Source organism: Gopherus evgoodei, chromosome 1 (genome assembly GCF_007399415.2).
Source record: "Gopherus evgoodei ecotype Sinaloan lineage chromosome 1, rGopEvg1_v1.p, whole genome shotgun sequence".
NCBI lineage: Eukaryota > Metazoa > Chordata > Testudines > Testudinidae > Gopherus > Gopherus evgoodei.
Window position 1 is genome coordinate 276,714,038 of NC_044322.1, and position 27,768 is coordinate 276,741,805.

At 42.9% G+C, this 27,768-nt stretch overlaps 2 protein-coding genes across 8 annotated transcripts; both read right to left on the reverse strand.

Annotated features, from left to right (window-relative positions):
• Positions 1-1,375: 1,375 nt before the first annotated feature.
• SMCO3 (single-pass membrane protein with coiled-coil domains 3) lies at positions 1,376-27,132 on the reverse strand. 4 transcript variants are annotated; one of them, XM_030548401.1, is made up of 2 exons: positions 27,055-27,132; positions 1,376-3,274 (listed from the first exon to the last, which is right to left on the reverse strand). In XM_030548401.1, exon 2 carries the CDS (start codon positions 3,258-3,260, stop codon positions 2,583-2,585), a length of 678 nt encoding a protein of 225 aa, XP_030404261.1. In that variant the 5' UTR covers positions 3,261-3,274; positions 27,055-27,132; the 3' UTR covers positions 1,376-2,582. The 4 variants fall into 4 exon arrangements, with proteins under 4 accessions (XP_030404261.1, XP_030404262.1, XP_030404259.1 ...); XM_030548402.1 differs by lacking the exon at positions 27,055-27,132 and adding an exon at positions 17,681-17,769; XM_030548399.1 differs by lacking the exon at positions 27,055-27,132 and adding an exon at positions 11,885-11,973.
• On the reverse strand, positions 3,188-27,748 carry ART4 (ADP-ribosyltransferase 4 (Dombrock blood group)). Of its 4 annotated transcripts, none has more exons than XM_030548397.1 (4): positions 27,063-27,747; positions 24,736-24,962; positions 17,681-18,398; positions 3,188-3,274 (listed from the first exon to the last, which is right to left on the reverse strand). In XM_030548397.1, exons 1-4 carry the CDS (start codon positions 27,124-27,126, stop codon positions 3,264-3,266), a joined length of 1,020 nt encoding a protein of 339 aa, XP_030404257.1. In that variant the 5' UTR covers positions 27,127-27,747; the 3' UTR covers positions 3,188-3,263. The 4 variants fall into 4 exon arrangements, with proteins under 4 accessions (XP_030404257.1, XP_030404256.1, XP_030404254.1 ...); XM_030548396.1 differs by lacking the exon at positions 3,188-3,274 and adding an exon at positions 15,134-16,226 and having other exon boundaries at positions 27,063-27,748; XM_030548394.1 differs by lacking the exon at positions 3,188-3,274 and adding an exon at positions 15,134-16,311.
• Between the last annotated feature and the right edge of the window lie 20 nt (positions 27,749-27,768).

Genomic DNA, 27,768 nt, shown 5'->3' on the forward strand with positions numbered 1-27,768 from the left:
AGCAAAACTCAGGTTTTACTGTATAATCTGCAGTCAATCAGAAAGAGTGAGGGAATGGGAACAGGGACTAGGGGAGTTGGGATCATGTTTTGCTAAAGGAATGGGAACAGGGGATAGGAACAGGGACACAGGCAAGGCTCTGTGGTGTTAGAGCTGGGAAGGGGGACACTAAGGAAGGAAACTGGAATCATGTTTGCTGGAAGTTCACCCCAATAAACATCAAATTGCTTGCGCCTTTGGACTTCGGGTATTGTTGCTCTCTGTTTATGCGAGAAGGACTAGGGGAGTAAGAGGGTGAAGGAATAAGCCCCCTAACATTGACTTTCACCTGTTTCAAGGTAAAGCACAAGGTTCCTCCTGTCTGGTTTATCTGCATATACCTCTGTGAGGTAGCTGCCTCCTCTGGATCATGCAGGACTGCTGACCTGCCACAGGTCTCTGTGAGGTCACTGCCCCCATGCTCTGTATTCTGTGGGACAGCTTGCCTCTGATAGGAGTAGTTCACAGAGATGAGCACCCCCTTCTCCTTTCTCTTTCCCTAGTGGATTTGTCTTTTCTTCTTTCCCACCGTTGTCAAGGAAATGTAGAAAGGTGAATGAATGCTTTTTGTCTTTACATGTTAATAATTTTTACTGGGATTTCCTAATGGTTTATGGTGGTTTGTCCCCTCCCGATATAGATTGCTAGGCGTGTGTCTGTAGCTCCTTCGATTGCCCTTTTGCTGAACTGATCAGACAAACTGAAGTGTGCACAACTGCATTGTCTTCTAGTGCAGCAGCCTACAGAGGAAATGAGACCTAGGGAAGGGAAAGACAAGAGGGAAAGGGGAAGAGGAATGTAAAGAGAAGGAGGGGCGATAGAAGGAGAAGAAGAGATTATAAAGTGGAAAAAGAGAATGGGAAGGGAATGAAAAGAGGAGAAGGAGCTACTCTGTTATAATCTCTCAGATATAGTAGTTTTCACAGATATGAGGCATTTATTACTATTATAGAAAACCACTGCTAAATATTCATGAATATTTCTGAATTGTTTAGTCACAATATCATATTTGTGGAATATGAAAAGATAGACCTGTATGCAGCCCTGGAATCTTCTTCTTAGCATATGCACAACGTGCCTCAGATGGCACGTGACCAGATTTCATCACCAAATTTGGTCTGCTGTTTGGATCATTAGCTTCCCTGGCCCAAGCCAGGTAATGATGGGGAGTGTGAGATGAACAGTGAATAACATGAATAATAATCTATATATGCAGAGTAATTTATATATGGCATCCTATAATAGAAATTGTAAACTTTCTCTTAGGGTCTGGTTTGATTTTTGAGATAGAAGGGAACACGTACATATGGACTAAATCAGCCACACACAGGGAGGAGAACTTTCAAAACCTATAATGTATATTTCTGATTCATTTTAAATTACAATTTTTCTGCAAAAAACAAAGCAGAGAATCAAATCACAGCATGTCAGAGAGAGAGAGAGAGAGAATACAAATCACACTTTTTACTCTAGCCTTTTGTTTACAAAGTATGCAAGTTAAAGACATTTAATTTTGTGCTATTCCTATAATGGTGTATGAAACTCAGAATTGTATTGAACAAGCCCTCTGTATGCTCACATCACTAGCATGTGAATGACTTTAAAGGAAAATAAAATAAAATAGCATAACAAGTCCTATGATTTATAGGCCAACGATCTTGCAGACACTTTTGCATGTAGTCCCAATGACCCTAGTGGGACTACACACGTACAGAAGGTTAATTATATGGGTGTTTACAGGAGCAGGGCCATAATGAGGATACAAAAAGTTATTAAGAGATACTGTAAATAAAGCCCCTTGGAATACTAGAGACAACTTCTCTTAACTATAGTGTTTAGGGGATTTTGCAAACCACAAATCTGTCAGGATTAGAATTTATTTTAAGATAGGCACTTGGTGGCTCCACCAATCTGGTACAATAGTTACAGGAAACAGCAGTTAAATATTCCTTGACCTTCCCCTATAAAGGTTACTGAAATAAGATGCATCTACATTAGAAAAGATTTGCTAATATAGTTACAGCAGCAAACCCTCCTACTCTAGATGCATCTTATTTCAGCAGAAACATTTATTATATTTTATTTTATTGCCCGTATAACTACATCTCCACTAGGGTTCTTGTGGTATAGAAATGTCATTTAAAAATCATGTCCCTAACTGGCATTACTGATCCAGCAAAAGTGTCTAATGTAAACCTGGCCTTTTTCCAAACTGTAGAAATTAGTGATAGTTTTGATGGTGATTTTTGTACTTTGAGCATTTGGAAGTGGATTGGAAATAACCAACTTGGTTCACATAAGCTACCAGACCTCTGGAGCAGGTACTGTCATACACTACCTACTTGGAGTGGTCTTGAACCAATTACCTATTTGTATAGTTCTGTGCTAATCTCCTCAGCCATAAAGGCCTCCATTTCCATGGCTATCTAATTGCTGCTAAAAAAAGAATAAGAGCACTCACTCTACCATAAAGAATCAGAAAAGTTAATATAAGCATAATTAGTGTGGTCATTGTGACAGCCAGAGAGAACATTAAAAGCCATTCATTTAATTTTACATTTCACCATAGAAGTTACTTCAGTTATGGCACGCTGATATTTTTCTGAGGCTGCCTTAAATTCAGCCAGATGCTCCTCATAACTTTTAACAGTTGCCAGAAGTTGATCCCTCTCGACTGCTCCCAGGATGGCCTGGAGGATCACGTCAATACCCAACCCAAGAATGGCAATGCCAATACCTCCAAGAACAGAAGCACCAATCTGGGCTAGCAGAGTGACCAACTTGTTAACAGCAACAATTATAATATTTGAGCCAATTAGTTTTACGGCTACCATACCAGCAATGGAAGTAGCTTCTCCTAGAACAATCGAAAAAACTTTGTGTGCTATTGCAATTTTCTCCACCTCTGGCTCTTTGATATCATAAAGCTTTTGGTACAGCATTGGCTCCAGCATTTCCTTCATTTCTTTGTCAATCTTCCATACTTCCCGTTGGATCTCGCTCATAGCTTGGATTATAATGTCACAGTTTTCCTTGATGGTGCCACTCTTTTCCATCTTAATCTGGGCAATTGTGCACCCCAAGTGTGCATTCAGTACTGCAATCAGTTCGTCTGTGGCATGGAAATTAACCAACATGCAGTCCAGCAGCTCCTGGTGCAGACGGATCACTTCTTGACGTCTCTTCTGGTTATCTGGGTAGAGGAGGTCACTCAGAGCCATTCTTCAGAGAAGAGCTGCAGAGAGAGGAAAAATAAAGTTTTTTACAATCTTTAAAACCCAGAACACTGGAAGGGGACTGGATTGCATTGGGAACTGGGATACAGAGCCTCTAAGTCAGTGATTCACTTCAGACCCAACAAGTCAAATCCAGAGGTGTGACTCAGTATGTCTTGAAGTAGTCTTAAGACGACATAATTTACAACTTCTGTATCTGTCCAACGTATACATTACACCACAATAGACTTCCTAAAACTTGTAGCTGCTTATCACTGTGAACTAACATCACCCTGGAATTTAGCCCTATGAATGAATCTGAGGACACGTCCAGACTAGGGTATTAAAATCGATTTTAGATACGCAACTTCAGCTACGTGAATAACGTAGCTGAAGTCAAATTTCTAAAATCGAGGTACTCACCCATCCAGACGGCGCGGCATCAATGTCCGCGGCTCTCCATGTCGATTCCGGAACTCCGTTCGGGTTGATGGAGTTCCGGAATCGATGTAAGCGTGCTCGGGGATCGATACATCGCGTCCAGACTAGACGCGATATATCGATCCCCGAGCAATCGATTTTAACCCGCCGATGCCACGGGTTAGTCTGGACGTGGGCTGAGTGACTGCAAGGGAATTTGAGTAGGTGTAAATCACTCCACCAGTTGTCTAGAAGAGAGGGGAGTAGCAAGAAAAGCAGCTCACAGATCAGTGTTGGCACATGTTTAAGGTAAAGTAGAGCAGTCCCTCCTGTAGATTATACCTTCTTCTGATTTTTTGGTCCATAAAGTAAACTGAGTGGACTCCCTTACACTTACTCACATATTAGCATGTTGATATAAAATAAGTCTAAGGGAATCTGAGAAAGTCAAAGTCAAAAGCATGTTCTACACACAGTTTTTGTAACAATATAATAATTTCACTTTACCAAAATAGTTATGACAGTAAAACCACTAGTGTGGACACAGTTATACCGGTATAGTTAAGCTTGGCAGGATTAGATAACAATGGATAGATGTTGCTAAACATTTATTTCAGCTGCCACACTGAAATCAATGGTTTCAGAGTAGCAGCTGTGTTAGTCTGTATCCGCAAAAAGAACAGGAGTACTTGTGGCACCTTAGAAATTAACAAATTTATTTCAGCATGAGCTTTCGTGAGCTACAGCTCACTTCTTTGGATGCATAGAATGAAACACACAGACAGGAGATATTTATACATACAGAGAACATGAAAAGGTGGAAGTCTGCATTACCAACAGGAAGAGTGTAATCAATTGAGATGAGCTATCATCAGCAGGAGAAAAAAAAATTTTGAAGTGATAATTAAGATGTCTCATAGAAGGTGTGAGGAGAACTTATGTTAAGTTATGGTAAGTTAAGTTAAATTCTCCTCACACGCCCGCGGCAGCTCCACCGGAGCCGCAGGACCATCGGACCCTCCGCAGGAACGCCTGCGGCAGGTCCACCGGAGCCACGGGACCAGCGCGCAGGGCAGCGAAATGGCCGTGCACCTAGGGCGCCAAAAACACTAGCGCCAGTCCTGCCTCCACTCTGTGGCCTCAGGGATCAGGTGTGATTAACTCTGTGGCAGTGAAGAGAGCCCTTTTCAGCCCCGCTGTCACAGTCCTGCTGTCACACCACCTGGAAGTGCTGGGTCTGGGAGTCTCTTCTCTGTCCCAACAGCCCTGCAGCCCTTCCTGCACCTGGCCTCTCCAGGATTCGGGTGTCAGGGGTCCTGTAGCAGCAAAGGGAGCCTTCTGCAGCCCTGCTATCAGGGTTCCCTGCACTGCTTTGAGACTGGTGTCGGTAACACCCAATCTGTGCAGTCACACAGTGTGAAGAAGACTGCGGTTCTGGCGGGACAGAGCAGAGAGTCCCAGCCAGACCTGCGAGGAGGAGAAGGAGGAGGAGTTGGCCCCAAGCTCCCATCCCCATGCAGGAGCCATTCAGCAGCAGGTGTCGTCCCCCCCTCCCCCCCACAGCTGAGAGTTCATCCTCCTTTTTGCAGCCCTGGCCAACGGTCTCTGCTCTGCCCTGCCAAGACTACAGCCTTCCCTGCACTTTGAGCCTACAGAGATGGGGTGTCACCGGCCTCACAGCCAGTCGTAGAGGGAGCGCTCTGCAGCCCTGCTATCATGACCCCGCTAACTCACTAGCCAGGAGTACAGAGGTTATCCAGGGCAGGAACTGTCCAGCAGCACCCTGTGGCTTGGGCCTCGTCCTCCTTGCAGGGCCAGGAATAAAAATCAATATTGTTGAAATGGAAAAAAAAAATTATATTCTGCAGATCCTAAGTATTCCTGTTCCCATAGGGGAATAAGCAATCCTGGAATAAGCACCTTTATACCAGTATTAGCCACAGTAGGGGGATGTCTGGCTTTAACTATACTGGAATATTTTATATGGTGTAGCCAAGGCCTAACTTATAGCACCTTACACATCATCTAATATATCTTACTGTATTTTTGTCCTGATATTTAACTTTAATGTTCGCTTTCTTACTTTGATCTCAGTATTCCTGTTTATTTCACCATAGAAATTATCTCCATCTGTTAGATATCTGAAGATGGTGATCTTGTCCCAGATTTAAAGTTAGCACATGACATTTAGGCACTGTCCATTTTAAGGGGTGACGCTTAACTGCACTGCCCTAGTTGGAGCACCAAGAGGCATCCTACCTCACAGATAAAATCTCTCTCTGAACTTCCCAGGCACACAGAGAGAACACATCCACTTCCACACCCTTTTGTGGTAGTGACCTTCTCCCCATTGTGTGTCAGTCCTGCTCCAGTGCAATTGGTGGGAATACTATAGCCCCATCTCCTCTCACACTTCTTTTGGGAATGCTGTGTGCCTGGGAAAGTAAGAACTGAGCTGACACTGCTCCCCTGACTGCAAGGTCCGCAATTCTACCTGAGCGCACAGGCTGCTTACATTGGCCTAACCACTGTAAAGGCTAGGCAGCATCTGGCTCTTAGTTATCACTTAACCAGGCTGTAATATGTCATTTTAGCTCTTTCAGTCTTTCCCTACAGGCTTCCCCCTAATAATCTGTGGTGTTCTTGTCTAAACAGTCTCAAGTTTGTCACTATTTTTCTAGCACTGAAGCATGGAGAAAGGAGTATTATTCCCCTGCTCCAGGACATGTTGCCTTTTTATATGCAGCCTAACATTTCTTGGCCTTCTGTGTTACATTAACAAATCATCCCTAGTGTGCTATTCACCTTCATCCCTGAGTGCATAGGTTGTCTGGTTTGTCTGTTTGCATTATCCTCCTTCTCACTGACAATCTGGGTTTGGGGTTATTTTTGTGTACTAGCCTGCCTTTTTCCAAGATAAGTTTCATTTTGTTATTTGTGCTTAGATAATACAATGATAGGCACCTCAGAAATATCTAAGATATGGTAGATCACATAGCTATTTCTACTACTAGTCTCCTTCATATCATTTGTCTGTCCTTACTAGCTTTTGCAACACTTGTCAATTTAGAATCAGCTGTCTCCTACCTGGTGGTACTCCACTAGACACCACTCCCTTCCTCAGCAGATGCATTGCTATATATAAATTTTTGAGTCGTCCTTCAACCAGCCTTCAATCCAAGTGACCGTGTTCAGCCACAAGCCAATTGGAATGTATATAATTAGTAACATTGTGTGGAAAATGAACATTGATTTATGAAAATCCAAATATATTACATCTACTGCATTTCCTTCACACATTTCTTTTGAAGTTCTCAAAAAAAAAATAGGGCAATCACTTCAACTCATGCTTTTTTTTCCTTTCAGGATGGAGGAGGTATTATTCATGTACACAAAGAGTTTATGATTTTGATGAAAAGCTGTGAACTAAACTGAAACAAGACCTTGTGAAAGCAGGTATGATTTCTTATTAATTCTGCCTAAGGAAAATAGAGAGCAGGCTTCTTTCTGACTCAGAGTGGTATTTGGGTCCTTTCCCTCTAATAAGTTCTCTGTTAAATGTTGTTGGTTAATACTGTACTGTGGAAATTTGGAGAGGATGAAATGTGCCGAATGGAGTGCAACTTTTGTGAATGTCATTAGTATAATAGAAATGTAAGAGATTGAAGAGGCCTATTAGTTCATATTCTTTATCGCTGGCCAATCTAGGATTATTTCAGTTTATGCTATTATACCTCCTCTGAACATCGTAACCCTCTCTCTCTTTGGCATTAACACTTTTCAGATGATGTTATATTACTCCTACAGTCAAATAGCCAAGTTGTCCATATATATTTATTTAAATCTTTGTGCATACTATAAGTTAGCCTCTGCAGCCCAACATAAATATTTTTAAGGGATTCTACACAGCAAATCATAAAGGCTACCTACCTGCTTTTTAGTCAGAGCTTTGTAATCAGCTGTAGGTATGCAGGACAGTGAATTCTCTTTTCACTGGATTTCTCTGGCTGTTTCTGGTGGAATGTGATGACCTAGGTCTGCAGGGATTGTTGCTTCAGTTGGGTCCTGTTGCCTGCCTGGTTTGTAGATTATTTTAGTGTAACACTGCTCTCTGGACTCTATATCCAGCCGCAGCTCATGGTTTCTCCATTCCCCTTTCAATTTTAAAATTGTTTAGTTTATTTCATGTTGGTAAAATAATTTGATTCACAACCCTAGAACCTGTAGCCTTCTGTTTATGCTAGGAACAGGTAAAGTACAAATCCATATGCATCTAATGCATGTTCCATCAAAAATATTTCTAAAAATATATACTTCATAAACTTGAGTGCCCTGCAAACATAATCACAAACAGCTAAATGTTGCTATAGCTGTAAATCTGTGAATTCCAAAAGCAAAGTCATGGACAGTCCAACACAAATAGAATAGTATATACCGCAACATATCTGCTTGGTAGTACAAGCTTCTGTCACAGCAGGACAGCCTGTACTCCAACACTAATCCCATTTAAACTCCATGCTGGGAGTTCCACAAAAAGACAGACTCAATCCTGTGCATCACACTTGGGGTAGGGGGGCCTCCGGCATGTCAGATGCAATCACCAGGGCCACACCAACTGACAAACCCTTCCTCAAGTCAAAATGGATACATTCTGAGAATGACAGGAAAAGCTCTATTCTACTGCTAGGTGGAGAAAGGTTAATCCATAATTTCCAGTTTGGTTTTCTTCTGAATGATGAGACATTGGTTCAATACAGAATCAGGGCACAAAATTCCTCTTGACTTCAGAGTTTTGGGCACAGAGAGAAAATTCTAACTACATAAGGACTAATTTTGTGCAACATTCTGATTTTTGTTTTATTTTAAAGTCTCCCGTTCAAGTACTGACCAGGGTCATCTAGTTTAGATTGCAAGACCTGATGATACCACATCCCTAGTGGATAGGGGTGCAGGAATGTGCCTTTTCTTCTCTCACTGATATGGAGATACCATCACCTAAACTTTGTTCCCTTTAAGCATTCGTCTAGTTTGTGCAGGGCTTCCTGCCAATTTCAACTCCTTGATACTACATCTGTAAGGTTTCTAGTCAGTGCCAGGGCCAGCTCCAGGCAGCAGCCAACCAAGCATGTGCTTGGGGTGGCACCTTCGGGCAGGATGGCACTCTGGTTTTTTTGGTTTGTTTGTTTTTGTTTCAGCTGGGCGGCGCTTGGGGGGCAGTGCGGGGACTTCGGCAGCGCAGCGCTCGTGGGAGTGGGGACTTGGGCAGCATGGCGCAGCACAGTGCTCAGAGGGGCAGGGGGCGCGGGGGGCTTTGGTAGCATGGCGCTCAGGGGGGCGGGGACTTGGGCGGTGCGGCGCTTGGGTGAAGCGGGGGACTTGGGCAGCATGGCTCTTGGGGGGACTTTGGCAGCGTGGCATTCAGGGGGACGGGAGCTTGTGTGGCACGGCGCTTGGGCAGCGCAGCACTCGTGGGGGGGGCGTTACTGCAAGGCAGTGCTCTTTTCTTTTTGCTTGGGGCAGCAAAAAATTTAGAGCCAGCGCTAATCCTTCTGTTCTGGAGTCTTCATGTTCATAGAATATCAGGGTTTGAAGGGAACTCAGGAGGTCATCTACTCCATCCCCACTTGATCAAAGCAGGATCAATCCCCAGACAATTTTTTGCCCCAGATCCCTAAATGGCCCCCTCAGGGATTGAGCTCACAATCCTGGGTTTAGCAGGCCAATGCTCAAACCACTGAGCTATCCTTCCACCCTTTTATGCTCTAGGTTAGAATGTGATTGGCAATCATTTAACAAGAAATGAATAGTTATTCCTCCACATACACTAGGAAATACCATATTTGTAAATATTTTAAAATTCGTTTAATATTTAAAAATATTTTCTTTCTTATAAAGACTTGGTAAATCCCACATGCCAGCCACTGATACAATGCTTGGAATTCTTCTTGGTTTCCATTTTATTACCAATAGTTCTTTAGTCATTATTAGAACTTATATTATCTTACACAAGTACATAACACATTTCAGGCCTGATTCTGCTCCTACTGAAGTCAATGGGAAATTTGCATCTAATTTAAAAGGAAGCAGAGTTGAGCCCTTCTTGAGCAGAAAATACACATCCAACAATCCTTCTGCCCTTTTGAGATAGATCTAAATTAGTGCTGGAAAAACCTCATAAAATTGTCATTTCTTTTCAATTCAGATGCTTATCTGAACTGTATTAGTCTAAAAATCAAACTGGAAATGTGCAGAGAACACAGTTTCTTGGGAGATAACTGGTGGTTTCTACTGGAATACAGAACACACAAATTGTCTTTCTCATGGTTTTTCAGAACTTCCACTTACAACCTAAACCAGGAAATTCAGGGATGCCTGACTTTTTTGTTTAAAGAATGTTAATCACAACTCTTTCAGAGCACTTGAGTTTGGGGGAAAGACTTAGTCTGGCTTGCCCATTACTAATCTTTTTTGTTGACATCTCAGTGCACCAGATGGGAGGATCTAGCACTTGAAAAGGGGCTAACAGTGACATAACATTTCTTCCCAGATCTGGACCTTAGCGTCCAAAATATGGGTGTTAGCATGAAAACCTCCAAGCTTAGTTACCAGTTTGGATCTGGTATTGCTGCCACCAACTAGGAATTATACAGTGCCTAGCTCACTGTGGTTTCCCCAAAACCTTTCCTAGGGGACCCCCAGACTCAGATGCCTTGAGTCTTACAACAAAGGGAAATAACCCCCTCCCCTTGTTTCCTTGTTACTTCCTCCCAGGCTCCCCTCCCTGGACGACCCTAGGAGATTCCCTGCTTCCAGTCCTGGAAACACAAGTACCGAGAGATCTAATCTCTCTTCCCCCTCACCCAGAGGGTATGCAAAGTCAGGCTTAGTAGATCTAACACAAAGAGATTTTCCCCCTGACTTCTTCCTCCCACCAATTCCCTGGTGAGCTGCAGACTCAATTCCCTGGAGTCCCCACTAAAGAAAAACTCCAACAGGTCTTAAAAAGAAAGCTTTATATAAAAAGAATGAAAAAGGACATAAAAGGGTCTCTGTATCAAGGTGACAATATACAGGGTCAATTACTTAAAGGAAAAAAATGAAAAAACAGCCTTATCCAAAAAGAATACAATTTAAAACATTCCAGCAACTACACACATGTAAATACAAAAGAAAACAATATAAATCTATTGTCTTACTATCCTTGTACTTACAACTTGGAAACAAAAGATTAGAAAGCCAGGAGAAAGAAAGATCACTCTCAGAGCCGAAAAGAACAGATCAAGAACAAAGGACTCACACCCAAAACTTCCCTCCACCCAGATTTGAAAAAGTCTTGTTTCCTGATTGGTCCTCTGGTCAGGTGTTTCAGGTTACTGTTGTTACCCCTTTACAGGTAAAAGAACATTAACCCTTAGCTATCTGTTTATGACAAACAGAGGCAGAGAAACTCTTACTTTTCACCACCCCATGCAAGAAGTACGGCAGAGTTTCTCCCTAGCAGTCAAAAGAATGATAAAATGAAAGCCCAGTCAGTGAGTTTGCTTGTGCCTCAACCTACCAAGAGCTGTGAAATGCTAGCTAAACGATGTGTATATCATCTTAGTCGGATATCAGGATTACAGCATTCAGAAACACGTGCATGCTGAGAAGATGCTCACTGCTCTAGAATAAGGAAGAAATAGTGTGCGTGACTCTCAGTCCTGAGTCATTCTGGTCTGTAACTGAAGAATGGCTCTTATGGGCCAAGTACCCTTCTGCTTCTGCCACAGAGGACCATGCTCTAATTTTGTGAGGCACACTGCATATACATATGGGAAAAAAATATTAGATTTAGCCAAAACAAGTACAGCTAGTAAGGATGAAGACAGGTATATTAGTTTCCAAAGACTTATAGTAAATCTAACAATAAATAGCTAAGCTGTCTTTCCTCAAGAGGAATGTTCTTATTCCTACTCTTAATTCCACTTTTCTGCTTACACTTAAAGGGTCAGATTCATTCCAAGTGTAAGAATCAAAATCAGTGAAGCTGCACCTACTTACATCAGTTCTACATTTGACCTAGAAAATAACATGAACTGTAGAGGCTAATGGAGGATACACTATTTAGGAGCAGTTGAACTATAGTTCTGGTTTGAAAAAAACCCTGTATGGTATTATTACTGGAGATTTATAGCTCAGGATACAGGTACTGTACCACTTAGATTCCTCACCTGTGTCTTTTGATTTGTTTTTCAGTGTCAAATCTCTTTTCTGGAAATGTTGTCCATCTTTGGTGCAGAGAGAGATAAACAAAGGGTGCTCGCAGCCAGCCAGACTCTGTATGATTTCGTATACATATATGTCTCTTCCACCAATACAATATTTCGAATCCTCAATCAGCACCTTGGCACCAGCTTCCCCGTCATTACCGTGAAGGAAAACCTTAGCATTAAGGAGAACCTTCAGCTCCTGATCAGTACTCTGAAAGAGATGCAGGCTGTTGTGGAAATGAAAGACAAAGATGTGCAGCAGAGCATCAGCCACCATCTATATGCTAAGATTGCTGGGCCCATCACTTCTCTGCAAGAAAAGATTACTGTTGTGAAGGACCTTTATGAAAATTATAAGGGAGTCCTAGGAAGTATCATAGGTCCAATCGCTGCCGTGCTACTGAAACACAGCAATCTCCCTGAGACTGTAGAGTCTGCCATTCATCATCTATTGACTTCCCCTGCCCTGTCCCTCCAAGTAGCTGACCTTCTCATGGGCCACAATGAAATTGCCAAAATATTCCCAACTGTCACTGAGAACAGCTCTTCAGGGAGTAGGATTCAAGAAGCTAGACCTCGCAGTTCATCAATTGCCTTCTCATTTTCCAATTTCTTGCAGGCTGTCCTTTGGGGACAGGCTTCTACAAACACCCTGAAAATAGCTGCAGGCTATCTGGAGGAAGCTGTCAGAGTGCTGAGACCATCTTGTGAATCTTTCCAGTGCATTGTTAAACTGGCTGAGGTCTATATCTCACTGATAACAGACAAGTTGCAATGATCATTACGGCAATTGTTCGTGTGTTAGCAATATGCTTCTGTTCCTTCTTTTCTTACAGCAAGGGAAGTTGCACAAAGGAGCAAGAGAAGGTTGCGGCTAATTGCTGATTCCATAATAATTTCTGCAATCACTTTTAGTGTCTAGATTTGAGCATTGCACTAAGGCGTCAAGGTGAAGTCTTCTTGCTTTGTTAATTTAAAAACTTGATAAATAAAAATCAACACGAAACTAAAGTAAACAGGAAAAAAGTCTAAGAATCAAAATGCTGAAACAGTATCTGTTTTAATAAGTGTATTTAAACTTTCTGGGCAAGCTTTTTAGATTATTCTGATAGCAACAATTAATTTTGACAAGTCAGGTTATAGTGGCTAGCTAACAGGAATTAGCTCATTCAAAATAAACTATGATAGTATCGGTCATTGGGAGGTTAGCCATCATGGTTGGATTTTCATCTGATTGACCAACTGGGAATAGTAAATCACTGTGATTTGAGATGAGAAGTAACTAGATAATCTGTGGTAGAGTGAAAGATAATCTTGTACTCTGCCAGAGGCTTTGTGTTCAACTTTTGGGCAATTCACTTAATCTCTCTTTGCTTCAGGTTCTCTGTGAAATTGGCATATTTTCTCCCTACCATAAAGGAGCATTGTGAGGCTACATTCATGAATGAATGTTTACCACTCTGAGATTCTTGCATGGAAGGTGCTGTATAAGTGCAAGTATGATGGGGACTAAACCTTTGTGATGGGGCAGGTAAACCAGAGAAACATAATTGATGGAAGGGGATTGTGGAAGCTCTTCCATATTTCATGCCTACGTATGACCTCAGAAACTAATTTGTTTTCTGTAACTCTCTTCTGAAGTCAAAATAAAACCTACAAGAGACTTTGCTGCCTTTGAAGCGTGTAATGCCTGAGCTGGAGGAATAGCATGGTGGCTAGGTTTAGGAAGTGTTTAGCAAAGCAGACATGATAAGGAGTTCACTGAGCAAACTGAAGGAGGAACTTGGTGAGGTGATTTGGGGAGGAATTCAACAGGGTGAGCTAAAGAAGGGGTACAGCTGATGGTCTGGAGGAAAGGCATATTGAGCAGGTTACTGGAAGAACACATCAGCTGAGATGCACAAGGAAAATTTAAAGGAAGAGAAAAGGTGATGCACAGCTGTTAAAATGGCGGAAGGGTATAGCAAGTGATCTGAAACAGAAGTGAGTCACCGAGACAGTTTGGGGAGAATCCCAGCTGCTGGGCTGGGGAAGATCTGTGATAGGAAAGGACACTGCAGGGTGGATTGGAGGAGGGATTTGATTGCATAGTCTAGGAATAAAAATAATTAGTGGTTTGGTTGAATAGGAGATAGAGTGAGGTAGGCTGGGGGAGGATTTACTTTCTGAACTGCTGTAAGACCCAATGTGTTGGTATAGAAAAGGAGCAAAATGACTAGACTGGACATGGGCATAGTGGTGTGGGCTGGAGAAGGGCAATTGCTAGCCACTTGACTTCAAAGAGATTAAAATTGAATTTAGTTCTTGTATAGTTCTCAGGGCGGCTCCAGGCTCCAGAATGTCAAGCGCATACCTGGAGCAGCAAGCCACGGGTGGTGCTCTGTCGGTCACCGCGAGGGTGGCAGGCAGGTTGCTTCTGGCGGCATGCCTGCAGAGGGTCCGCTGGTCCTGTGGCTTTGGCAAACCTCCTGCAGGTGTGTCGCCGAATCCGTGGGATCGGGGACCTCCCGCAGGCAAGCTGCCAAAGGCAGCCTGCCTGCCGTGCTTGGGGTGGCAAAATACCTAGAGCCGCCCCTGATAGTACTGTTCATCCACATATTGCAGAAAGCTTTTCTCCTCAACTTCTGCTTTATATTCAGCTAGTCATCAATCAGCAGTTTGTTGGTAGTCAAAGGGCTAGGTCTTTTAAGTTCAAGTCTATAATATAAACAACTAGCTCTGTGCATAGTGAATAGGTCAGGGGGATGGCACATAGAATATGGAACTTCTTGCCTTTTGATCACCAATTCCATGCCAACTCAGGTTGATAGTTACTGGCTGAAAATTGGTACTACCTGATGGCTATTTGTAGCCTATCTAGAATGTGTTAGTGAATTTCAATTCAGTACTTGGTGGTCAGATGTCTACATTACAAAACTATATTATCACAATTTATCATCTGATTGGTAGTCTGAGCTCAGTCCAAGAACAAAATGGGACAGAGGCTAAAAAACAATCTGATCTCCAAGATGTGTGGTCCAGGCATATTGGAGGGAGGCAGTATGAGGGGAAAATTTGCATTACATGCTATAGCTTTTGTGAGACTAGAGGATTTCAGGATTATTGCCTTGTGCCTTGCAGGAATGCTAAATTAACTTTTTAAAAGTTAGGAAAGAACATAGTTAAACTGGGAAGGAGAATTCAGTATGAATTCACATTTAAAAACAGAGCAATAGAACTATATATGTGTTTAATAACATCAACCTCTCTTTAAAATGGACACAACCCAATCGGCTCTACAATTTCAAATTAACCTTCATAAGAATTTGCAGGTGTTTTCTTATTGTCCACCAGAGGGTGCTCTTACTACTAACTCAAGAGAACCTACTGAGACCTGCAAAAGAAATGCTAATACAAATAGTAGTTCAAGAGTTCCTACTGTATGGTTGTATTCAAAGCCTTGCAGACTAGGTACCTAAATTGACTGGAGTCTCTGCCATGCTCTTCCTTAAGCACACAGACCCATTATCTTCCTACTTTGAATTAGGGTTGTAAAAGTTTAACTGGTTAACCGGTTAACCGATAAGTACAGTCTTATTGGTTTCAGTTAACGATTAAACTCCTCAGCCCTCCACGCCCAGGGTCCCAACTCCCAGCAATGTGCCCAGGGTCCTGGAATCCCAGGCACGGAGCCAGCAGCTGGGACCCTGGGCATGGAGAGGCAGTGGAGTATCGGGCATGGGGCAGCAGCCAGGACCACAGGTGCTGGGCAGGTGGCAGTGGCATGCTTGTCCCAAGACCGGCATTCCAGCAGCCAGGATGCCAGGCCCAGGGAGGTGGCCAGGACCCCAGACCTGGGGCAAGGAACCTGGGCACGGGGAGGCAGCAGAGCTCTGCACCCAAGCCTGCAGCCAGGATTACTGGTGCAGACAGCAGTGGAGCCCTGGATAAAATGTGGGGGTGCTGCAGCACCCCCACCCCACCCCTAGTTCCCTGCCTATGTGAACTCCTTAATGGTTAACAGTTTAACCAATAGAATTTTAATAGGTTAAACAGTTATTATTTTTAAACCCTATTTACAACCCTATTTTGAATGTACACCTGGGGGCTTGATTTTGCAAGGGATTAAACACTTCCTTTGAAATTCTGAGCACCCTTAACTCATTGAAGTCAGGGGGAGTTAGAGGTAAAATCGCAGGAGGTGTTCAGCACCTTGCAGCATCAGTAACCTCTGTGGCTGGTTAGCTGTAAATCCCTTGCTCCGTCACTCATTCCTTTCTATGCAGCACATGAATCCTTCTGTGACCAGGGAAAGAGTCATTGCCTGGTGGAGTAGAAGAAAGCACTGATCACACAAGAAAGAAAGGCAGCAATTGGAGGAATGTGGATACAGTTCTTGCTGCTTGAAGCTGCAAAAGAATCAAAAGAGATGTTCTTTAGAAATTCAGCCTAGAACTTCAATGCACAACTTATTCCTTTCTTAGGTTTGACTTTATTTAGTAGTTGGAATAATAGCACAACATAAACCTCAGCTCAGACTTGGCTGTTTCTAAGGTTTCCCTGCAGAGACCTCTCTGTCTAAGACTCTAATTCTGTCCAGAGAATCTCTTTCACTGCCTTTATATCCTGGTGGAATTAAACCTCACCTGCCGCAATGAGTAAGTAGAATTTACTCATCAGATTTATGCAGGTTTCTAACACAGTTTATAAACATCTGTCACCTTGTTACAGAGCTGTTTTAAAATAAAAAATCTCAAAACCCACTTACTCAATCAGCATTTCCAGAATATATTTTAATTGACAATAAGATTTAGCCCTAAAATGTGAAAGATTTTTGGTTTTGTTGGCGTTTCAATGGGAATCAAAATCAGACTTACAATGGCACTGTGAATGCAACTTTAACTACTGAGAAACCTTCGCCTCGCCATTCTACACTACATGCACCAGCTGAGCTGGTATTAAAATTTTGGTCCTATACCTCCAAAAACACAGACCTGTATCATTGCAGCTAAACAAAGACTGGTTTTACATGCCAATTACAGAAGGCAACATACACCCAGTGCCCAGTATATATATAATGGTAGCTGTTTGCACCTTGAACTATGAAAAGGTCATTCTCTGTGGATTGCTGCCTTTTTTGGAGTCTGCCCTACCACAGTCCTGAATGGATTTAGCAAGGAAAGTTTAGGATCCTTCTTATTGACTGAGATCTGCACTGGAGCAACAACTTGCTACTGTGCTGTCAACTTCATGAACAGAATCAGCCCATGCTTTAAGTCTACCTACTATTTTGTCTTAGTACCAGGCAGTTGCTTTCATTTTCTGAATGGTGTTCTGTCCTTAAAGGTTGCATTGACCATTATTGTCCTGGGACAAAAAATAAGAGCCCTGTGTCAGTGATGTGTAACGTACTACAGCTCTGGCAGCTATTTCTAGCATCATGCTGGGATTTTGCCAAGGGAATGTAGGTGGGAGTAATGGAAGCATGGAAGGAATGGCACTTGGTTAGACTCAGGTTCCTTTGCCAGCAGACTCTGTTAGAACTTTAACCTGTACACAACAAAATGTCTACTTTCTCCCCTGCCCTCCTCCCACACCTTTCATAGCAGCCAAAAAACACATGACAGTGCACACTCAGTCAAAGGACACTCCTGGCTTCCTCTGCCCCAGGGAAGATATTAGGCCTGAAACATGAGTTGTGGTGCAGCAGGGTGAGCCCTCAGGGTGCCTGTCAAGACGACCCTGGGTCTCCATTATGAGAGTTCCTATATACAGTACCTTTCAGGAGCTGGCAGTTGTATTGACTGTAATTTCCCACAGAGAGCAGATAAAGCCGGTTACCACTTGGTGTTCGACTGAAGTTTCTGACCTGGAATATCTCATAGGGTGGAATGAGGACCTCCCTCTCAGAGAAGTAGTGGGAGAAGCGTTGCACAACTGCCCCTAAGCAAGTCTTCAGAGTGAATATTGTTTCATTCCCAAATCTCCGGGCTTCCTTCCGGAGGAGTGAAGTGGAGGTGAAGCGGCCAAACCGCACTTTGGTGCCCAACTCAGCCTCAAAATACAGGCCTTTTACCCCCCGGTGCACCTGGTAGCACTTTTTTCTTGTGGTGCCACTCTGCCATCTCCTCACCAGTTGAATGGCTGTAGTCAGATAGAAGTGGAGGTATTTGAAGGGGAAGTTGTGTCTGTAGTGCTCTGGGGATGTCCCAGCTCTGGACACAGCCCAGTTCAAATCAGAGTGCAGCGAGGTGTTCATGGTGTAAGCCAGGAGCGCTACGGCATGATTCTCCTGCATCTCCCTTAGCAGAGCCATTGGCTTTTTTGACCAGTCCAGCTTTGCTTTCTCCCAGATGCTGGAATAGTTCTTATTATTACCCAATTCCTTTTGGAAATAGTCTCCTCGGTTCAGTTCTTCCATTACCTGCTCACGGCAACCCTGGTACTGGTCATCAAAGGAATCTGGTGCTATATCCATGAGAATGTGGGACACAGCCTGCAACATAAAGAATGGGACCCTATTAGTTTGTGTGTATGTGTATGTCAATAAATCAGATTGTCTCTACTATTTTTGTCCTGCTACAGAGATCCCAGAGTGTACGGTGGAGCATTAGAAGCTCACAGCACAATGTGTGGCACACAAATATTGTAGTCATTTTGAGCATGTCAACAGCACATATGCAACCTTGCACATTTTTGTACCAGCTAATCCCTGTGAGTGAATATTGACCAGGATTCTACCATTATTTCACTTTATGAAGCTCAATATTGGAGCGTGAGGAGAGTTCATAGGTATGCTGGGAATACATGCAACAGCCAGAGGAGATGAGGTTAGGACACATTAACAGGCTGAAGAAAGGAACATTCACTTGGTCGCCGAAAGATTTGAGGTCTAAGATGTGGTAGAACACTCCACGTAGGTTCTAAACAGACTCAGAAACTTGAAGTGAGGGGCTAGTCAGCTCAGAGCTATGGCTCTGAGGTTGCCTTTGACATTCTGTTCTCTGCATTGGGTGCAGTGAGGACATTACTTGTGAGGCTTTCTGCATGTTGCCAGTTCAAATGTACAAAGACCCATGTGCAGCAATTAATCTCAGCTCTGACAAGTGGAAGAAGCCCCCTTAATGAATGAAAGTAACTATATCTCCAGTGTCTCCACTCCCTTTTAATAAGAAAGGTAGATAGGTAGATGGAGGTAGTCAGGTGGACCATTGGTAGCCTAATTCTGCCTGGCAAGTGCTTCAGCGGCAAATGAAGGAACCCATAATGCAATATGTTAATTGTGCAATGCTGTGGGAGTGCACTAGAGAGGAGAATTTCTTCCTGGTGCCCTGTTTACAACTAGCGCTTTTTTTTTTTTTTGTCAAAGCAATTATCTATTGGAAAATGCCCTTTCACTAAAACTGAAATTTTTCACAAAATCATATTGATATCAATGACATTTTGTTGAGGGGAAAAATTGGGGAAAAAGTATAGAAAATATCAAAATGGAAAATTTTGACATTTTCAGAATGATAAGTTTTGATTTTTCATTTCAAAATTTACTTTATTTTGCATTTTAAATGTTAAAAAGGGTTGAAATTGAAACAAAATGCTTTGATTGAACTGAAATAAATTTTTTTTTGTTTTGGAATTCCATGATGCGAAAAATGTTGAAATTTTGGCTTATTGTCCTGATTCAGGACCAAAAAAGTATCAAAATTTCAGGATTTTTTATGGCATGAAAAATCAATTTTTCAGCCAGCTCTAGTCCTGTTGAATCAAAAAAGAGGTTCTATCTGCAGGGCTTTTTTACATAATGTGGTTTAAAAACAGTCCCATAGCAAATTATTAACAAAATAACTTCCAGATCTGACAAATCCTAAATCACATGAATAGTCTGTAGTCATATCATTCATCCTAATGAAGCTGGTTGGGCAAATCATGCAAGCTAACACTTGACAATGGTTAGGTTGCTGGTGTGCTGAGATCACTGCCCATCAGGGTGATCAATATTAGAATCATAGAAGATTAGGGTTCTTTGATAGGATAACGAGTCTTGTGGATAAGGGAGAAGCGGTGGATGTGGTATGCCTAGACTTTAGTAAGGCATTTGATACAGCCTTGCATGATATTCTTATCCATAAACTAGGCAAATACAATTTAGATGGGGCTACTATAAGGCGGGTGCATAACTGGCTGAATAACAGTACTCAGAGAGTAGTTTTTAATGGTTCCCAGTCCTGTTGGAAAGGTATAACAAGTGGGGTTCCGCAGGGGTCTGTTTTGGGACCGGCTCTGTTCAATATCTTCATCAACGACTTAGATGTTGGCATAGAAAGTATGCTTATTAAGTTTGCAGATGATACCAAACTGGGAGGGATTGCAACTGCTTTGGAGGACAGGATCATAATTCAAAATGATCTGGACAAATTGGAGAAATGGTCTGAGGTAAACTGGATGAAGTTTAATGAAGACAAATGCGAAGTGCTCCACTTAGGAAGGAACAATCAGTTTCACACATACAGAATGGGAAGGAGTATAGCAGAAAGGGATCTAGGGGTTATAGTGGACCACAAGCTAAATGTGAGTCAACAGTGTGATGCTGTTTCAAAAAAAGTAAACATGATTCTGGGATGCATTAACAGGTGTGTTGTGAGCAAGACACGAGAAGCCATTCTTCCACTCTGCTCTGCGCTGGTTAGGCCTCAACAAGAGTATTGTGTCCAGTTCTGGGCATCGCATTTCAAGAAAGATGTGGAGAAATTGGAGAGGGTCCAGAGAAAAGCAACAAGAATGATTAAAGGTCTTGAGAACATGACCTATGAAGGAAGGCTGAAAGAATTGAGTTTGTTTAGTTTGGAAAAGAGAAGACTGAGAGGGGACATGATAGCGGTTATCAGGTATCTAAAAGAGTGTCATCAGGAGGAGGGAGAAAACTTGTTCACCTTAGCCTCTAAGGATAGAACAAGAAGCAATGGGCTTAAACTACAGAAAGAGAGGTTTAGGTTGGACATTAGGAAAAAGTTCCTAACTGTCAGAGTGGTTAAACACTGGAATAAATTGCCTAGGGAGGTTGTGGAATCTCCATCTCTGGAGATATTTAAGAGTAGGTTAGATAAATGTCTATCAGGGATGGTCTAGACAGTGTTTGGTCCTGCCATGAGGGCAGGGGACTGGACTCGATGACCTCTCGAGGTCTCTTCTGGTCCTAGAGTCTATGAATCTATGAAAAGACCTCAGGAGGTCATCTAGTCCAATCCCTGCTCAAAGCAGAACCAATCCCCACTAAATCATCCCAGCCACGGCTTTGTCAAGCTATTCCTTAAAAACCTCTAAGGATGGAGATTCCACCACCTCCCTAGGTAACCCATTCCAGTGCTTCACCACCCTCCTAGTGAAATAGTTTTTCCTAATATCCAACCTAGACTTCCCCCACTGCAACTTGAGACCATTGCTCCTTGTTCTGTCATCTGCCACCACTGAGAACAACCAAGCTCCATCCTCTTTGGAACCCCCCTTCAGGGAGTTGAAGGCTGCTGTCAAATCCCCCCTCACTCTTCTCTTCTGCAGATTCAGTAAGCCCAGTTCCCTCAGCCTCTCCTCATAAGTCATGTGCCCTAGCCCTCTAATCATTTTCGTAGCCCTCCACTGGACTATCTCCACTTTGTCCACATCCTTTCTGTAATGGAGGGCCCAAAATTGAACATAATACTCCAGATGTGGCCTCATCAGTGTCAAATAAAGAGGAATAATCACTTCCCTCAATCTGCTGGCAATATTCCTACTAATGCAGCCCTATATGCCATTAGCCTTCTTGGCAACAAGAGCACACTGTTGAATCATACCCAGCTTCTCATCCACTGTAATCCCCAGGTCCTTTTCTGCAGAACTGCCGCTTAGCCAGTCGGTCCCCAGCCTGTAGCACTGCATGGGATTCTTCCGTCCTAAGTGCAGAACTCTGCACTTGTCCTTGTTGAACCACATCTGATTTCTTTTGGCCCATCCTCCAATTTATCTAGGTCGCTATGGACCCTATCCCTATCCTCCAGAGTATCTACCTCTCCCTCCAGTTTAGTGTCATCAGCGAGCTTGCTGAGGGTGCAATCTATCTCATCATACAGAACATTAATGAAGAAGTTGACCAAAAGAGGCCCCAGGACCAAACCCCGGGGCACAACTCTTGATACCGTCTGTTACTAGACATTGAGCCATTGATCACTACCCACTGAGCCCGACGATCGAGCCAGCTTTCTATCCACCATATAGTCCATTCATCCAACCCATACTTCTTTAACTTGCTGGCAAGAATACTGTGGGAGACTATATCAAAAGCTTTGCTAAAGTCAAGGAATAACATGTCCACTGCTTTCCCTCATCCACAGAGCCGTTATCTCATCATAGAAGGCAATTAGGTTAGTCAGACATGACTTGCCCTTGGTGAATCCATGCTGAATGTTCCTGATCACCTTCCTCTCCTCCAAGTGCTTCAAAATGGTTTCCTTGAGGACCTGCTCTATTATTTTTCCAGGGACTGAGGTGAAGCTGACTAGTCTGTAGTTTCCCAGATTCTCCTTCTTCCCTTTTTTAAAGATAGGCACTATATTTGCCTTTTTACAATCGTCTGGAACCTCCCTCAGTCACCATGAGTTTTCAAAGATAATGGCCAATGGCTCTGCAATCATATCAGCCAAGTCCCTCAGTACCCTCAGATGCTTTGCATCTGGCCTCATGGACTTGTGCATGTCCAACTTTTCTAAATAGTCCTTAACCTGTTCTTTCACCACTGAGGGCTGCTCACCTCCTTCCCATACTGTGCTGCCCAGTGCAGCAATCTGGGAGCTGACCTTGTCTGTGAAGACCAAGGCAAAAAAGTATTGAGTACTTCAGCTTCTTCCACATCATCTTTCACTAGGTTGCCTCCCCCATTCAATAAGGCTCCCACACTTTCTCTGACTTTCTTCTTTTTGCTAACATACCTGTAGAAACCCTTCTTGTTACCCTTCACATCCTCTGATAGCTTCAACTCCAGTTGTGCTTTGGCCTTCCTGATTACACCCCTGCATGCTTGAGCAATATTTTTATACTCCTCCCTACTCATCTGTCCAAGTTTCCATGTCTTGTAAGCTTCCTTTTTGTGTTTAAGCTCACTGAAGATTTCTCTTTTAAGCCAAGCTGATCACCTGCCATATTTGCTATTCTTTCTGCACATTGGGATGGTTTGTTTCTGCACCCTCAATAAGGCTTCTTTAAAATATAGCCAGCTCTCCTGGACTCCTTTCCCCCTCACATTAGCTTCCCAGGGTAATAGCCTGCCCAGCAATTCCCTGAGGGAGTCAAAGTCTGCTTTTCCGAAGTCCAGGGTCCATATTCTGCTGCTCTCCTTTTTTCCTTTTATCAGGATCCTGAACTTGACTATCTCATGGTTGCTTCTGCTCAGGTTGCCACCCACTTTTACTTCCCCTACCAATTCTTCCCTGCTTGTGAGCAGCAGATCAAGGGGCGCATGGCCCCTAGTTAGTTCTTCTATAACTTGCACTGGGAAATTGTCCCCAACACTCTCCAAAAACTTCCTGGATTGTCTGTGCGCTGCTGTATTGCTCTCCCAGCAGATGTCAGAGTGATTAAAGTCCTCCATGAGAACCAGGGCCTGTGATCTGGAAACTTCTATTAGTTGTCTGAAGAAAGCCTTGTCTACCTTCTCCTCCCGGTCTGGTGCTCTGTAACAGACACCCACCGCATCATCCTTTTTGCTCTTGCCTCTAAACTTAACCCAAAGACTCTCAACAGGCTTTTCTGCAGTTTCATATTGGAGCTCTGAGCAATCATACTGGTCTGTTATATACAGTGCAACTCCTCCACATTTTCTCCCCTGCTTGACCTTCCTGAACAGTTTATAACCATCATGATAGTGCTCCAGTCATGTGAGTTACCCCACCAAGTCTCTGTTATTCCAATGACATCATAGTTCCTTGACTGTGCCAGGACTTCCAGTTCTTCCTGCTTATTTCCCAGGCTTCTTGTATTCATGTACAGGCACATAGGATAACTAGCCAATTGCCCTGCTTTCTCAGTAGGAATCAGGAGTCCGCCCCTGCTTCATCCTCCTCCTTCTGTTTCCTCTTGGTATCCCACTTCCCCACTTACATCAGGGCTAAGGTCTCCATCCCCTGGTGAACCTAGTTTAAAGCCCTCCTCACTAGGTTAGCAAGCCTGCCTGTGAAGATGCTCTTCTTCTGTTCATTAGGTGGATCCCATCTCTTCCTATAAATACTGCTTCCTGGAACAGCATCTCATGGTTGAAGAATCCAAAGCCCTCTCTCCAACACCACCTCTCTCCGCAACCATGCTTTTACCTCCACAATTTGATGGTCCCTACCTGGGCCTTTTCCTTCAAAAGGAAGGATGAATGAGAACACAACTTGCATCTCAAACTCCTTTATCTTTCTTCCCAGAGCCACATAGTCTGCAGTGACCCACTCAAAGTCATTCTTGGCAGTATCTTTGGTACTCACATGGAGAAGTAGGAAGGGGTAGAAGTCCAAGGGCTTGATCAGTCTCAGCAGACACTCTGTCACATCCTGAATTCTGGCTCCAGGCAAGCAGCACACTTCTCGAGTTCCCCAGTCTGGTCAGCAGATGGATGACTCCCTCCCCCTTAGGAGGGAGTCCCCAACCATCAGCACCCATCGCCTCCTCTTGGGAAAGGTGGGTGTGGAACCCCCATCCCTAGGACAATGCATCTCATGCCTTCCAGTTGATGGGGTCTCCTTCTGATTTCTTCCATCAGATGAGTCTTCCAAACAATTCTCTGCTATAGTACCTGCACAGAGAGCCTGAAAACAGTTTCTTACCTCTGTCTGCATTGGGGGTACATGGTTCTCCTCTTTCTTCTTCTTGAGGTCACATGCTGATTCTTCAGCATGCTGTGCCTGCAGTACCAAATGCTGACTTCTATCCAGAAAGTCTTCATCCTCTCTGTGGCAATGCAGGATTGATACTTGGGTGTCTTGCCCTTTAACCGTCTCTTCTAATATGGAGACCAGCTTGCACTTTGTACAGACGAAGTCGCTTCTGTCCTCTGGGAGAAAAACAAACATGGCACATCCTGTGCAGGTCACAACAGCTGACCACTCACTATCCGTATTGTCTTCCTTCCAAGAGCCTCTTCAGATGTTGTATTCTGCCCACAGAATCCTGAAAGGCAAAAAACTCTGTGGGAACTCTCCCCACGCAAACTCCCTCTGTTTGCCTCTGTTCTGTTCTCCGTTCGTACAGATTGTGTACAATGGTTCAACAATATTATGTCATTGTTTCCATTTACTCCTCTGTCTGTATCTATCTGTTATCTCTTGTCTTAGATTGTAAACTCTTTAAAGCAAGGGCTGCCTTTTTGTCCTGTGTCCAGAGAGCACAATGGGGTCTTGGTCTGTGGCTGAGGCTCCTAGGTTCTACGATATACAATATACTATACACAATATAACTGGGCCCTGTAACAGGAAAATAATATTTAGTGTATTCTGTTTGTGTGGTTGTACAACTGATTAACTGTTGATAATGCTTCTTATCCATGAAAACCTTTTGTAATTAAACATCAATATAATGCATGTGATAATATCATTGATTGCTCTTTTCACTGTTGGGTTTTTAAGTGGGCTTTGGCCAAACACTATATCCAGTTATTTGATATTTGGCTGACTACAAGTAGACATTCAGTTCACCATGAACATTCATCTTAACCTCTCACTTGGAAAAGGACCCCTAAGTGAATACACTGACTGGGCCCATGGAATTAATAGCATGGACCTCACTTTTTTGGGACACACCTTCTCTACCCATAGAATCTTAAATATTTTTGAGGAGAATCCCAAACTCAGTCACATGAGATGGAGAAATTACCAAGAATATCTCTGTACCATCTAAGAAAGATTGTACTGATTGGTTTCTGAGTGGTAGCTGTGTTAGTCTGTATCAACAAAAAGAATGAGGAGTACTTGTGGCATCTTAGAGACTAATAAATTTATTTGGGCATAAGCTTTCGTGGGCTAAAAGCCACTTCCTTTGATGCATGCAGTAGGAAATACAATAGAAAGATATATAGATATATATATAACCCCCATCTTTTCATGTTCTCTGTGTGTATATATACATATACACACACACACAGAGGAACATGAAAAGATGGGGGTTGCCATACCAACTCTAATGAGACTAATCAATTAAGGGAGGCTATTATCAGCAGGAGAAAAAAAAAAACTTTTGTAGTGATAATCAAGATGGCCCGTTTCAAACAGTTGACAAGAAGGTGTGAGTAACTGTAGAGGGGGAAAGTAGCATGGGGAAATAGTTTTTAGTTTGTGTAATGACCCGTCCACTCCCAGTCTTTATTCAAGCCTAATTTAATGGTGTCCAGTTTGCAAGTTAATTTCAGTTCTGCAGTTTCTCATTGGAGTCTGTTTTTGAAGTTTTTTTGTTGAAGAATTACGACTTTTAGGTCTCAGAGTAGCAGCCGTGTTAATCTATATCCGCAAAAGAACAGAGTACTTGTGGCACCTTAGAGACTAACAAATTTATTTCAGCATGAGCTTTCGTGAGCTACAGCTCACTTCTTCAGATGCACAGGTCTGTAATTGAGAGTCCAGGGAGGTTGAAATGTTCTCCTACTGGTTTTTTAATGTTATAATTCTTGACATCTCATTTGTGTCCATTTATTCTTTTGTGTAGAGACTGATAATAGCCCACCTTAATTGATTAGTCTCATTAGAGTTGGTACGGCAATCCCCATCTTTTCATGTTCTCTGTATATATATATCCTCCTACTGCATTTTCTACTCCATGCAGCTGATGAAGTGGGTTTTAGCCCACGAAAGCTTTTGCCCAAATAAATGTGTTAGTCTCTAAGGTGCCACAGGTACTCCTCGTTCTTTTTACTGATTGGGGCATTTCCTTGATGCTCAACCACAAACATTCCCTGGGAAAACATGTGACTTGAAAATGGAGGGCATTGCTAACAATGCAATCGGAAGGGTTAGAGAAGGTGAGAAATGGAACACAGCAAGTGAAAGCAAAGTAGTTCTCATTGCTAAGCTTGAGTCAAAGCCCACTGAAGAGACTGGAAATATAGCCATACAGCCACTCTCTAAGCAACTTCACAGCTTCAAATAAAGCACAACCTTGTCACCTCTCGTCAGCCTCAGCAGGGAGAAGATCAGCAACAGCAGGAAGCTCAGTAGATCAGCTGTCATCCCAGGGTCCACAGGAGATCTGCTACAGGATGTTGAACGCTCACAGAACCAGAAGAGGGGGATACCCTCTCTTTCTTATGGATGTTTTGCTCTTGTCTCTTTTAATGTCATAAATTGAATTCCAACAAATCTGCCATGTGAAATTTACACTCGGATATGAGTCAATATTCTTTCTTTTCCTTTCCCAGAGTTGGGATCACACATTGGACTCAGGCTGCAGTTTGGAGGACAGTAACTTAGAACCAAGGCGAGGACATATCAGAAGTAATAGCTCCAAATTTAAAATAAAATTGGTAAAAACGATGTCCAAAAGAAATGGTCTAGGTCCTTTAAATGTCAGTTTCTCCTCCACTCCAGTTCCAGATGCTATGCATTCACCTGATCTTTACCAGTTCACTTAATGCTGAGATTTCCTATGGTCTTTTCTCTTTTCTTTCTGGCTCATGAAGGTTCCTTATGCCAGGCCCTGTTCAAATCCCGTTGTTAGTCTCAAGTGAGAAGAGACTCTGACCTTTGAGGCACCCAAGACAACTCTCTTCTGTGGATTTACATGACAAGATGAGGTTGAGTGAAGCAAACTATCTCTAGCCAAAAGTTTAATGAACAACATTAAAGGAATGTAGGGTTCTGATAAAGGCAGAA

What these genes read in the sequence shown, in the direction of transcription:
- SMCO3 (XM_030548401.1), bottom strand. Translation starts at nt 3,260, where the DNA reads ATGGCTCTGAGTGACCTCCTCTACCCAGATAACCAGAAGAGACGTCAA.
- ART4 (XM_030548394.1), bottom strand. Translation starts at nt 27,126, where the DNA reads ATGACAGCTGATCTACTGAGCTTCCTGCTGTTGCTGATCTTCTCCCTG. An exon ending in TACCCCCAATGCAGACAGAG is followed by an intron (nt 18,399 to 24,735) that starts GTAAGAAACTGT and finishes TTTATGTTGCAG; the next exon opens with GCTGTGTCCCACATTCTCAT. An exon ending in CAACTGCCAGCTCCTGAAAG is followed by an intron (nt 16,312 to 17,680) that starts GTACTGTATATA and finishes ATTCTTTTGCAG; the next exon opens with CTTCAAGCAGCAAGAACTGT.